Source organism: Rattus norvegicus, chromosome 1, assembly GCF_021556685.1.
Source record: "Rattus norvegicus strain SHRSP/BbbUtx chromosome 1, alternate assembly SHRSP_T2T, whole genome shotgun sequence".
Lineage (NCBI taxonomy): Eukaryota > Metazoa > Chordata > Mammalia > Rodentia > Muridae > Rattus > Rattus norvegicus.
Window position 1 is genome coordinate 201,373,263 of NC_141534.1, and position 13,422 is coordinate 201,386,684.

At 43.5% G+C, this 13,422-nt stretch overlaps 1 protein-coding gene across 7 annotated transcripts in view; it reads left to right on the forward strand.

Annotated features, from left to right (window-relative positions):
• The first annotated feature begins 8,954 nt into the window (after positions 1-8,954).
• The window catches only part of Edrf1 (erythroid differentiation regulatory factor 1), a 37,659-nt gene continuing 33,191 nt past the window's right edge, over positions 8,955-13,422 (forward strand). For 4 of the 7 annotated variants that reach the window (NR_199607.1, NM_001439681.1, NM_001107557.2 and 1 more), the window contains 4 exon segments: positions 9,635-9,852; positions 10,767-10,975; positions 12,339-12,405; positions 12,981-13,106. Coding sequence is in view for 5 of the 7 variants with exons in the window: in NM_001439681.1 (NP_001426610.1) it covers positions 9,742-9,852; positions 10,767-10,975; positions 12,339-12,405; positions 12,981-13,106 (513 nt within the window). In the remaining 2 variants the exon portion in view is untranslated. 7 annotated transcript variants of the gene reach the window in all.

The following is a 13,422-nucleotide window of genomic DNA, read 5'->3' on the forward strand; positions in this document are numbered from 1 at the left end:
GACGAATGAATATAAATGATGTTTTTCCACTCTGTGCTTGGAAAATGCCTTTTGTACGAGAATCTCAAAGCACTCCAGGAAGCAAGGCTTTGACGGACACTTTCAGCCAGGGTCACTGTGAATGGTCCGAGCTTCTGGAGTCACTTGTGATGAGAAAGAATAACTATCCAAGACTTTAAAATGCAATCTTGCCTTCTGGGTAGTAAACAAACGTGTGCAGATGGATAATGGCATCTGTGGATTCTGGCTCCATTTCCTGGAGAGAGAAAAATGTAAATAAATATGTAAGAAACTGTCATATGTGGATAACACCCACAGAGTAGGCAGCGGCTGCCATCCTGCATGGCGTTCATAAGCAATGGGTCTTGTCAGTGGGGTCCTCAGACTGTATGACCCTGAGAACAGAAACCACATCTCTTCAGTGCCTGAGGGAAGATAATCAGATGATGTTGTGATACAGCTAGAGAGGAGGCCCAGGCTGTGGAGGCCCAGGCTGTGGTCATTCTGTTGCTGTGCTCCCCTGCCCTGTTAGATGCTTCCTTGTAAATATCTAACAGCTAAAGGATTCAGTCAGGTCTGGAAAGCCTCACCCTTAACTGGGAAGGAGGGGAAGTGTCACAGCATGGCTGACTGGCACACTCATCCGGTGGTTCACTGGGCAATTTTTTTCTTATTCATCTATGTGCTGTGTAAATAACTGCTTTTGGGTTTCAGCCACCGATACGCTTGGAGAGCAGATGTTAGTGACTTTGAAACCATTCCCAGGATTCGTTTTGCGTATTGATCAGGCTTGGAGGCTAAAATTCAAATACTCTAAGAACACTCCTCTGTAGTAAGAATTCTGGAATTTTGGTTTCTTTAAAAAAAAACACAGAAATATTATGTTTTCATTTTAATCCCAGTGTAGGGATATGGGGCTGCTTGGTACTGTCTGCGGCAGCTGACTGTGATTTGCCTTGTGCTCTAGCAGAGGCACGGCTTTGCCAGCTGCCTGATTTCTGCGATTGTGTGACGTTTGGAATTCTGAGAACTTTTCAGAGGTCCCTGAGAAGTGTTGGTTGTTGCTCGTTCGGTGGGGTTGGTTAGTAAAGTCATGCACAAAGAAGAAACAAGAAGAAAGAAACCAGATTCAGGGATCTCTATCTCTCTCTCCCCCTTGATCCTTCTTTCTTTCCTATCCAGTGCTAGGGGTGAAACTTGGTGGGGGAACAAAGAACCCATAAAGTGGCAAAGACCAGCTACAAGCAAAGAAACAAGAAAGAAATTACATTTAGAGTTCTCTCTCTCTCTCTCTCTCTCTCTCTCTCTCTCTCTCTCTCTCTCTCTCTGAAGGGCAGGAGCGCTTGCTGTTCAAGCCTAAGGACCAGTGTTCAAACCTCAAGCATGCAGAGCTAGCTGGGTGTGGCTGCATATACTTGAAGCTCCAGCCATGCTGGGGGCAGGGGAAGAAGGACCACTGAGTTTACTAGATGCCAGCCTAACCCCAGATTCACTGGGAGACTCTGTCTCAAGAGAATAAGGCAGAGAATGACAGAACAGGACACCCAATGTCCTCCTCCAGGCTCCACATGTATACACAATCATTCTCCACCCCAACCCTGAGAGACAGAGGCAGAAAAAGAGACAGAGACAGGCAGAAACATAAACAGAGAGAGACAAGGACAGAGACAGAGACAGACAGACAGACAGACACACACACACACAGAGAGAGAGAGAGAGAGAGAGAGAGAGAGAGAGAGAGAGAGAGAGAACAGAGAAAAAGAGAGCGAGCTAGTGGAGACAGCTTGCCCTTACAAACATTTGTCTGTATTCTGAAAGCCCATGCTGAGAGCTTGCCGGAAAAAAAAGAATCCAAGTTCATGGAAGTCTAGGAAACAAACTCCTTCCAATGCGGGGGATTAGGGGGAGAAGGTTTCCAAATGCTCTGCTTAAGTGTTATTAATTTCAGAAGACAAATTAAATAATTATCAGTTCATAAATAAGGCATCAGGCAGTTGTGACCAAAGCCATCTTGCCATTACATCAGTGACTTGTGCATCCAGTCTTTTATTGTGCTTCAAAATTGTCTACTCTTGTCAAATTAAAGTGTGAAGCAAAGTATACCTCATTAACTTGCTAATTGTTCTTGACTTAAAGATAGCATTTAATTGCATTTAAAATAGTCTTTCCAAAGCCAGGCATGATGATGATGCATTCCTATAAATCCAGTACATGGCAGGCAGATGCAAGGGGATCAGGAATTCAAGGTAATCCTTGGCTATCTAGAAAGTTTGAGGCCAGTCTGGGCTATACGATACCATGTCTTTAAAATCCCAAATCAATAGAATAATCTTTACAAAAACATTAGCTTACAAACTTTTAAAATCATCCATCATTAAACATTTGTGGTGTGTGTGCGTGTGCGTGTGTGTGTGTGTGTGTGTGTGTGTGTGTGTGTACTATATTTATGCGTGTATGTACACATGAGAATGTGAGTCTATGCATGCATGCAGAGGACAAAGAAGAATGGTGGGTGCCCGGTTCTGCCATTTTCTGCCTTATTCCTTTGAGACAAGCTCTTTCATCAAGTCCTGAGCTAGCTTGATGGCCACTGAGCCCTTGATCCTCCCTCCTGTCTTTGCCCTCCTCAACACTGTGGTTCAAATTGAGCACATGCCCAGCCTGACTTTTTATGGAGGTACTGAGCCCAGAACCTAGGTCCTCATGTTCACATACCAGGTGACTCATCTCTCCAGGCCCAGTTGTTTATTTTCAAATGATTTTAGATGGCTGACCCATTTGATCTGTCTTAAACATAATTCGATGGCCCCAGACCTTACTGTATCAGTCTGCACTTTCTGTTGTAGCCGCAAACCACACGAAGTTTTCAACTGAGGCTTGGCTGCCTTTGTTTCCATATCCTTTGGAAGCCAGCGGCCCTTCTCATGGATCAGTCACACGGGACCGAGGTCTAAATTAGTCGCTTGTTTCACATGCAATGTGTTTTGTCATACATCAAGAAGAAAGGCTGCCAGACTGTTGTCATAGAACAAACTTAAAACCAGGATGAGTAACAGGAGGGGGTAAAAGACCTGCTGGCTGGTTAGCTGGCTCTGAAGAGAGGATCTTGCAAGTAGAAATGAGGTAAGCAGGTGGGTTGACAGCTGACAAGGAGATTAACCTAGGTGACCTGAATTGGTCAACTAATAGTATCAAAGGACACATTAAAGTATGAATAATTTTTCCCAATGCGGACAGTGTAACAGAGGGGTACATGGACCGGCTGCCTCCTCGACTGAGTGAATCCTCTTCCCTTAGCATCCAGACTACCTAAGCCAGAACTACTCTGTGCTGAGAACGCCCACTGTCACTAAGGATGCAGTTTGAGCTCTTTTTTCTTTTCTTTTCCCACTTATGCAAGTGTGTGTGATATGTGCCTGTTGGCATACATGTGGATGCATGTGTGAATGTACATGTGTACATGTGTGCCTACATGTAGATGGTCCCAAGCAACAATCATGTGTCTTCCTTGATTGCTCTTTACCTTACACACCGGCTCAGGGTCTCTTGCTGCACTGGGAGTTTGACATCTTGCCTACTCTCACTAGGTAGCTTACTCGAAGGATTCCGTCTCTTCTTCTTATGCAGTGGGATTACAGGCAAAGTAGCTTAGCTGCCTGGCTTTTATGTGGGCTCTGTGTCTCTAAACTCAGGTCCTCACACTTGTGTAGCAAGTATTTCACTCACTCAGAAAGCCCCCCAGTCAGACCGAGCTTTAATAAGCCGTGGGCTTATTTTGAGTAACATAGTCAGAGAACGTTGCAAGGATTTCCAAACGTCTGGCTTCAGAAGTGGTCCCTCGGTAGGTTGAAATTCTTTTGAAAACCAATCGTTGCTTGAGCATCCCCTTTATCTTGACTGGACAGGTGAAGTCTGTTGGGGAAACTTTCTCTAGGTAGCTTCCTAATGACAGCTACTCGTTATCGCCGACTAAATGAGAAAACGTGGAACATTCTGGGGCAAGAAAGGGGAAACCCACTTTCAAGCTAGACAACTCTCATTAGTGGTTTGTCACTGAGGACCTGTCACCTCTGTGTGGAATATGAGCTGCTTCAAGGTCATTCTTTACCCCATTACACACGTGCAAAGAAGGTCCCTGAGAAGCCTGATTTTGTCATTGAGTTTAACCTTGCCATCTGACAGCCTTCACTTGTGACAAGCAGTGTAGTGGTCACTGAAAATCAATGTCCTGCCTTGAGGAAAGCCTTGTTCTTCCCTACCTCAGGAATGCAACAGCTGGTCCTGTGATCTTGGTTGTTGTTGCTAAAACAAAGCAAACAACAGGAGTGTTTGTCACTGACCAAAGGCTTTCAGGACTAACAGTCTGGGTCCCGGATACAGATGACATGGACTAGTAAAACTCAAACACTGCATGGGCTATACTTACAGTACATGTTTGGTATACTCTCACACTACAAGTGTTTTCAGTGTTCATCTGAAATTTAGCTTTGACTTACTCTATTATTGGTTGCTGAGCAACCAGCCCTCATAAGCGATAAGCACTGTTTTCATTGAATATGGAGTGTCATTGGCTGGTAAGCCACTGACCAAGGAAGGACACACATTTGCCATATTTCTTCTTTTTAGGATGTATGGTTCTTCCTGCAACCTAGGAACTGCCTCTGGAGGTCGATGTCCTAAATTGTGGTTTATAGGCCAATGTGTTCTAGAATTAGCAATCTGACTAAAAATGTAGAGTTCTTGGGTTAACCCAGAGATATTGATTTCAAAACTGACAGTGGTTCGAGAGTCTGCTGTGTTAGCCAGCTATTATGAAACTAGCGTAGGCTGTGTAAGGAAACCCTAAGAAGCAACAAAAAACAATGAAACTCTACCGGCCTACAGTAGCAGTGTAACCTTTATAAAGACACCTGAGTAGTAGGTCTGAACACTTGCCCAACTTTGCTTCTAGTGAAGACTGCACGCCTTTCAACGGTGCAATTCTGTTTGTCTTTCTGGACCATGCCACTCTCTTTAAAGGAGGAGGAGGTGGGTTCTGATCATCTCAAACCCAACTTCCAGCTTCAACCACAGTCACGAGTCAGAAGCTCATGGCTTCTCGTGTTCAACAAGCAGAGAGTGAGGTCGGCCACCTGTAAGACCCCAGGTAAGCTGAGGCCCACGTTCTGAACGTTACCGAGTGTAAACAGTCTCAAAAAAAGTTGCAGAGCAATCCCAAGTGCACTGAATTTCCCCATCAGGCCCAACAGTACCAACCACTCCCACCTTCATGTAGTTCTCTTTCTATAAAGGTTTTATAGAGGATTCCTGATTCTATGTGAGAAAATATTGGACAAGCATGAGTCAGTTCCTCCAATTACAAGAGCATCCTGCAGGCAGTGGGGGCGTCATGGCAACGGACCTTTGATTTGAAGGGATCAAGGATCTGTAGGGTTACTATGGATGGGTTTTGATGATGGAATGCTGATGAAGAGACTGAGAACCACAGAGAACCTCAAGGGCCTGGAGCCTCAGACTGAAGGAAGAAGGGCCTAGGGAAAGTGGTCCTCAGAAGCCACCCTAGGCTGTCCTGAGGTTGGTGCATAAGAGTAACAGTGAGGACTGAGGGTGACTATCCTGGGATAGCAGGTGAGGGTGAGTCTTGAAATAGCAGCAGGTGTCAGGATAAAAGGTTATCTTCCAAAATAAATGAATAAACTATCAGTCTTTAAAAAAAAGAAAACAATGAAAAGCTAAAACGTTTACTTCCAAAATAATTTAGTGTTGCCTTTTCTGTAAGACTTCTCTGGGGGACTGGAAAAAAGATGGCTCAGTGGTTAAGAGCACCGACTGTTCTTCACATGTTCTACACATGGTGCCTCACAACCATCTGTAGTGGGATCTGATGCCCTCTTCTGGTGTGTCTGAAGACAGCAACAGTATACTCAAATATATAAAACAATCTTTTAAAAGTGGGTAGCAAACTTATACTATCTAAACAGTGTCTCGTGTTCAGTGGGGGTCTGGAGAGATGGCTCAGTGATAAGAGCACTTGCCTCTCTTAAGATAGACTTAGGTTCAGTTCTCAGCAACCACATGACTAACCACAGCCATTTGTAACTGCAGTTCCAGGAGATGTGACACCCACTTCTATCCTCTCGGAACGCCAGGCATGCACATGGTATGCATACATACATACATACATACATACACACACATAAAACATTAACACACATAAAAATAAATCTAAAAAAAGGAAACCTAGTGTTTAATGGGATACATTTGAAGGTACATAGAATTGTTTTTTTCCCCAAAACAATATAAAATTACCGAGTGTTACAAATAACTAAATACATTTTTTTAAAACTACTGGGTCTCACTGTGTGTATCTCTGGCCAACCAAGAAATCACTATATACCGGCGGCTGGTATTAAACTCAGAGGTCTGCCTGCCTCTGCTTCTAGAGTGCTGGGATTAAAAGTGTTACCACACCTGGCAACTAAATGAGTTTATTACTGGCTAGCATTTATTTCCCCAGGAGACTCCTGCATGCTGAGGGGAATTTTGCAAACTAAGAAGCTCTAGCTTACAAACTGTTTCAGCGCGGTACAAACTGTGCTTCAATACTGACTTCAATAACTGACGGCACTGGTGCTACACTACATTGGGGCTACTTTGTAAGACATTTTTAGCCTGGATTTTGAGTATTAAAATATTTTTGCGTGAACAACATTGCTTTTGTGTTCCAACATTTTGAAAGCATTTTTGAAACCCGACAGCACAAGTCAATTTTCCCTGCATTGCCTAGAGGCTTAAACAGCTCTGTCGGCAGGTGCAGAGCCTGCTGTTGGTAAAACAGAGGTGATCAGAGAGGACGGCAAGGGAGGCAGATACAAACATCTTCTTCTTGTGTGTGACAAATACAGGATAAGGCTGTAGAAGCATAAGGGAGTAAAGGGTGTGTGTGTGTGTGTGTGTGTGTGTGTGTGTGTGTGTGTAGAGAAAGTGGGGGAGGGGTGTCAGAAGGACTTATTAGAGTGACCTGCGATGAATCTACAAGAAGAGCAGGAATAAGCTAGGTAACTCGAGAAAGGGTATTCTAAGCAGAAGAGCACCAATGGTGCAGTGCACTCAGTAAGTCAGTCATCCATTCAACATGTGTATTCTAAGTAAAGAGGCCATGAGGCACTGAGTCAGGAAACGCAAGAGCCCAAAGCTGACGTGACTGTCCGGGGATGCATGGGTGACAAAGACCATCCCAAGGGGACATACGTCAGGCAAAGTCTGGCACAGTATGAAAAAGAGCATACATTCTTGTCTTAACGTTTGAATTATGGGAGGAGTGACCTGTTTCCTCACAACATTGGATTTCAATCACTTACATTAGAGGCAGTGATGATAACTTTTAAAAGCCTACAGCATGTGTTTGATTATGGGGGGAAAGCTCTTAGAGCTGGAGGAATGTATAAACTTTATGTAACCCAGATGTGCCTGGTTTCTCCAGGCCTCAGGGATCACTCTCCGCTCCCAGCTAAATTAGTCCCTGCCTGTGTGTGGCTTCCAGAAACCTAGCCCCTGGCCAGGCCTCCCTCCCAAAGTCCTGGGAGGCCTGATTGCCTTGGTTGAGCCCCTGGACTCCCATGAGCCCCTAGGTGTTGTCAGCCTCTTTTTCCGTATACCAAGTTCTCAGTTCTGCTTCATTCATTTCTGCCTTTTTGTAGGATATTAGTAACACATTTTCCTACTGAGCACCATTAAAAAGGGTCCAAATGTTAAACATCTCAAGAAAATATGTGCAATATTTGAGTCTTGAAGAAAAAACTCACTACTACCTCAGTAAATTCTTACTGATAGTTATATAATAAATGACAAAACCGTAAGATTATTAGACCTAACTTTTATTTGTAAAAGTGTTAATAAAATTAATTATTAAAAATGTTATATTATAGAAAAACATTAAAGGCTAAATGTAGAATCATTTCTTTCTTACATAGATCCTGTGCATTTAGAGATACAAAAACGACCAGAAATTTCCACTTCAGAAACAGACAGGTTTTAAAATTGGGATCATATTACTTCTTAAAGATTTGACTATCATTTAACATAATCATGTGCAATCTAGATTTTTAAAAATATTCTTGTAAAGTGAGTTAATGGATGTACAGGGTTTACTTTTAAGTACTCAAAGAAGTTTAATCTTTTTGTGTTAGTACATAAGTTTTATTCAGATCTCTATATTATTTTGTGTGTGCCTGTGTGTTCATGCCACAGGACATGTGATGGCCAGAGGCGAGCTTTCCAGAGTCAGTTTATTCTACAAAGGGTTCCGGGGATGACATGGACCTCAGGTCATCAGGTTTGTTTGACAGGAGCTTTTACCTGATGAGTGCTAACCTCTAATGTGATAAACTACCAAAGTGGCAAAAGAAATAAAAGACACAAACAAAAACTGGCTGTAAAATACAAAGTAGCTTTTAAAAAAAGTCACAAGACATGCTTTAAAGTAAAATATCTGCAAGAATATACACCCAAAATTAATTCACAAAAATGTCTTGTTTTACTTTGAAACAATTTGCAGACCTCATCTGTTTTCTCCAAGGAATCCTAAAGTTGCACTTACTGGGTTTTCAGAGCCTAAGAAAAAATTATAACTTGGCAAAGGCCAAAACACTTAAGACTAAAAACGTAATACCTCAGGGCTGGAGAGGTGGTTCAGCAATTAGAAGCTCTCTCTGCTCTTGCAGAGGACCCCCAGTTTAGAGCTCAGCACCCGCAGCCCACAGTTCCCAACTGCCTGTAAGTCCAGTTCCACGGGATCTGACGCCCTCTTCTGGCTTCTGCGGGCACTGCATGCACATACGCTGTCAAAACGCTCAAACATAAAAATTTCCTCCCAAACCTAATATCCGTCATAAAACAAAACCCTTTACCTCAAAAATATGTTTTTATGAGGAATGTGGCACACTCTGTCTGTTATTAGGTGCAGAGTGGAAATGTAGCTCCGAGTGCTTGCCTAGCCTACACGAAGCCCCGGGTTCCATCCTCAGGCAGGTATAAACCCAGACATTCGGGAGCGGGAGGCAGATTACGAAGTAGAAGGTCACTCTTCGCCACACAGCGAGTTCGAGGCCAGCTAGGGCTGCATAGGGCGCTGCCTAGAAAGTTATTAAATAGACTGATGAATTTTCTCTCCTTGCTGTTCAGAGCACTGGAGCGGCTTCAGGGAGAAACGCCAGCTCTTGGCCCTCCAGACCCATGGATCTGAAGGTGCTAAGACCCACAGAGGGTCCCCACGCGTGTGGAACTCGGAGAAGCCCCGAGAGCGACCGCCTGTGAGAGCCTTGACGCCACTGGCTTTGATTACGCGACTACGTGAGACCGCACCTCCCCACCGCAACCACCCCGACTTTGACTCAAGTCCTAATAACTGTTTGCCAACAAAGACCGGCCACGAGCGAGAGGGAGGAGCCCGGGAGTCGTGTATCGCGAGAAGTGGCTGCCCCATTGGTGTGACAGGCGCCGGCGTGCGGCAGCTCCAGCCCCGACCGCGAAGGAGGAGCTACAGCCGGAGGACGGGCTGGACCTTTGGGTAAATCTCGCGAGATTTGATCGCGTTACCTAGATCCCTTCCCGTCAGCCGCCGGAAGTGCGAGGCGCAGAGCGTCCGAGTCTCTCGCTCTGAGGTTCTCCTGCGGCTCTGGGCCCGCGTTCCTGTCGCCGACTCCAGGTCTCGCGCGTCTGGTCTCCTCCCCAGGGTCGGAAATGATGGGGGACCCCAAGGAAGCAGGAGCCGAGGCTTCTCCATCAGGGGCGGCCACCCGAGGAGGGCTCAGCCTCCTATCCCAGACGGAATCCGAGGAGCCTTCTGCACAGGTGAGAGTCATCGGCGGAGCGCGACCGGATTTCGGGGTTTGCGAGCCTAGGAGGGACATCGCGTAGCTTCTGGAACTTTCCTCCACGCTTCCTTGGCACCTCTTGTACAGACGGTATCGCCAGGCGTGCCTGTCGTCGGGTGTACAGGTGCTTGATTGCAGTGCATAACACACCTGACATCCCACTTGGGGCTAATTGACGGGCTCTAGAATGTGCCACAGCCCTCCGAAGGCAGAGGAAAGAGGGACAGTGCCGGGGGGGTCCTCTCCGAAACCTTGACTGACCTAATTCCTAATTTGCAAAGCCTAAAAAGGTTCTCGAAGAAGATTCGAATACTGAGTCCCGACTTTGAGCGTGCTCGAGAGTATGTAGTGTAGGCTATGGAGCCGATTTAGAATGTGTTAGGATGAGCTTACAGACCAGTCGCTGTATGTTTGATAAAATAACACGAGCCAATCTCTTCCTACAAATGACTTTGTACATTAAAATATTCTATTAGAACCGTACAGAAGTCTTGCTCGGTTTGCATGCAGTTAACAGGACACAATTAAGCACACTTGGTTTCTGATTCTACATTTTATATGACTGATCATAGTGGGTTGCGTCATGGCTGATGTGGAACTGGTTATGCAGACCAGTCAAGCTGGCCTTAGACCTTGCACTGTCCCTTGTCTGTCTGCCTCCACGGTGCTGGAAGCAGGTGTTTGCAACTACTGTGGCCAGACTTTTAAAAAGCAGGTTGATCCTTTTCATTTTTAAGTTACAAGAACTATAGCTAGGTGAGCACAATTTAAGCTTGTTTACGAAGTGTGAGAGCTGACGGGCAGCGGAGGCTCCTTGCAAATCCTGATTTGGTGGGTTCTTGCTTCATTCCTGGCAGTGTTCATTACAACTTCCTTCCTTACGTTAATTAGGGGTCAGCCTTATTTCTTGGAGGCAATGAAGTGAAAAGCCGAGCTGTGGTGAAATACTCTTCTGCCCCTCCTCGAACAGCATTTGCACGTCTCGAAGAAAAAACAGACTTGAAACTCCCACCTGCCAACTGGTTACGAGAGAGTGCCAAACTAGGGCCGGCAGGAACTACCATTCTTGGCAATAGTAAGAAAAGCAAGCCGTTTTCGAGGTAAATTTTAATCACTAGAGTTTCTTTCCCTCCCTCTCAACCCCTGCTTGAAGCTCTTAAAACTGCTTTGCAGTTCAGTTTGAGATGCGCATTAACTTGCTCAGATATTTGTAATAAGAGAATATGGTTGTCATTAAGTCCGTGGCACCGTAAGATACCGGAGTTACATGCTTTCTTCACATCTTCAGCATGTCACTAGAACATGTGTACATGCTAATCAACTGTTTTGGCCTTTGCTGTATGCAAATAGGGGGGTGGCATGTGAGGAGCAAGACTTAAGCCACTACTTTGGGGTGTTTATTAAATGATGATGGAGTATTTTAACAAGTTTGACATTTAAGACCCCACATGCTGGGTAACCTACACCCTTGACTCACACTGGAAATTCTATTGGTGGTTTTTAAAGTTGAGAGTATTTGAGAGTCTTATACTGTGTCTGTGTTCTTGTAGGCCATTAACTTTTTTTCCTCTTTCCCTGAATGAGACTTCAAACATTTTCATATAACTTACATAAAAAGAGCCACAAATACATTAATACCCTGTGAGCTAGTAGTTTAGAGATTATCCTGATGCCACAAAAGGTAATACCTGTTTACAAGTTGTTTGTAACATTTTTGATACTGTGAAAAGTCTGAAAATGACCATATAATTCTTCTATTTTAAAAATGGCTTAATTATATTAAATGTGGTGAGTTGGTTTCAGTAGTTATGTTGACTATATAAATACCGTGCTAGATTGTTTTCCTCCTGTATTTTTCACAACTTTTAAGATAGACACTATTAACTGTTTGCACATGAGGAATCAAGGTTAACCTAGTTACCCATAGCAAATAGAAAATCATACAAACATATGTGCCACCTACTGATGGGGAAATGGTGACATCAGTTGTTTTTCAAGATTATAGATTGCATGGAGGAACCTCATTGTAACTTGAAATGAGTTAGGTGCTTCCTTCCCAGTTTTTCATCTTCTCTTTATAGCTTAGTTGATTTTAGATATAATTTTATTATTGATGTTATATCTTTATATGTTTATATATATATTTATGTGTATGTCTATGTTAATTATATCTTTTCTCATTTTGTTTTTCTTATGTAAAAATAAAAGCTTGAACTCTTTTACATCAGAGAGGTTAAGGGTTTACACTAATCCTTTTCACAGTTCTTACTGTTTCACAAAGTTGAAGATGCATTTTTAAGATGAGCCTTATTTTATGTGCACCTAAGAAGGAATGAGAAGTAGGCAGCCAGATGGCAATATGCATCTTGATTTCCAAGTGGGAGATGTAGCCATGCATGCCCTAAAAGCAGTGTAACTTTATACTCTGCTCACCTTTCTACCTGTGGCGTCTTCTTTCCATAGTTTCGGCATGGCATATGACTTCATTGACTCGGTGGGAAATGATGTGGATGTTGTCTCTGACTCGGAAGTGAGTGTTATTCAGTGTGACTTTGGGGATATGCAGTGCTGGGCTGCGGCAGGTGGGGAGGGGTGTTAAACCATGTTTTGTTTTACAGTCCTGTTATCAGCAGTGCAATAAGGTGAAGTTATGTGATTATTTAACGCCTATGTTTGTTTTAAAAATGCTTTTTATCTCCTTTAAGAGGAGAGCACGATTCCAAAACAGTGGGAATGATAAAAAAAAATATGAATACTGTTGGTTGTATTTTAACAGTAATAATTGAAACATAATATGTTAGGAGTTATTCTGTATATATTACCAATTGAGAATTAAAAATTATATTCTAGTAGCTATTGATCCTTGACGAGTACAACCGTGCCTTCATTCCTATAAAAAGGAATCCTAGTGTAAAAGTGTTGGGCTGCACTTACATTGACAGTATAACTCAGAGTTTAAAGCTGTCTTCCATAAGATTATTCTTATGAAAAGTCTAGTTTATGTAACCTTAAAGAAATAAGGCTTATTAAGCCTCAAATTGAGTGAAGTTAAAATCTGTAAAATTCTGGGTTATACTAATGGGGCCTTCCTAAATTTTTTTTAAGAACATAAAAAAGCTCCTGAAGATTCCCTACAGCAAGTCTCATGTAAGCATGGCTGTCCACCGCATAGGAAGGACCCTCTTATTAGATGAACTGGATATTCAAGAACTCTTTATGAGGTCATCTCAGGTAATTAATTTGTGCAAAAATCATTTACAAAAGCACTTTTCTTACCACTTAAGGAGCTATGAAAGTATGATTTTGTTTTAAGAAAATGCCAAAGTAGGGCTAAGAGCACTTGGTGGGCAAGCATTAGGACGACCTGAGTATAAAAAGCAGAGTATAGTCTAGTCATGCAGGCCTATAACCCCATTACTGTGGGAAGCTGGGGATAGGATTGTTGGTGCATGCTAGCTTAGCAGGAACTGGGTGGAGAATGGCAAAAAACAAGACCCAACAAACCTGCACGCCTGGGCATCAAATACACATGCACACCTACATAATT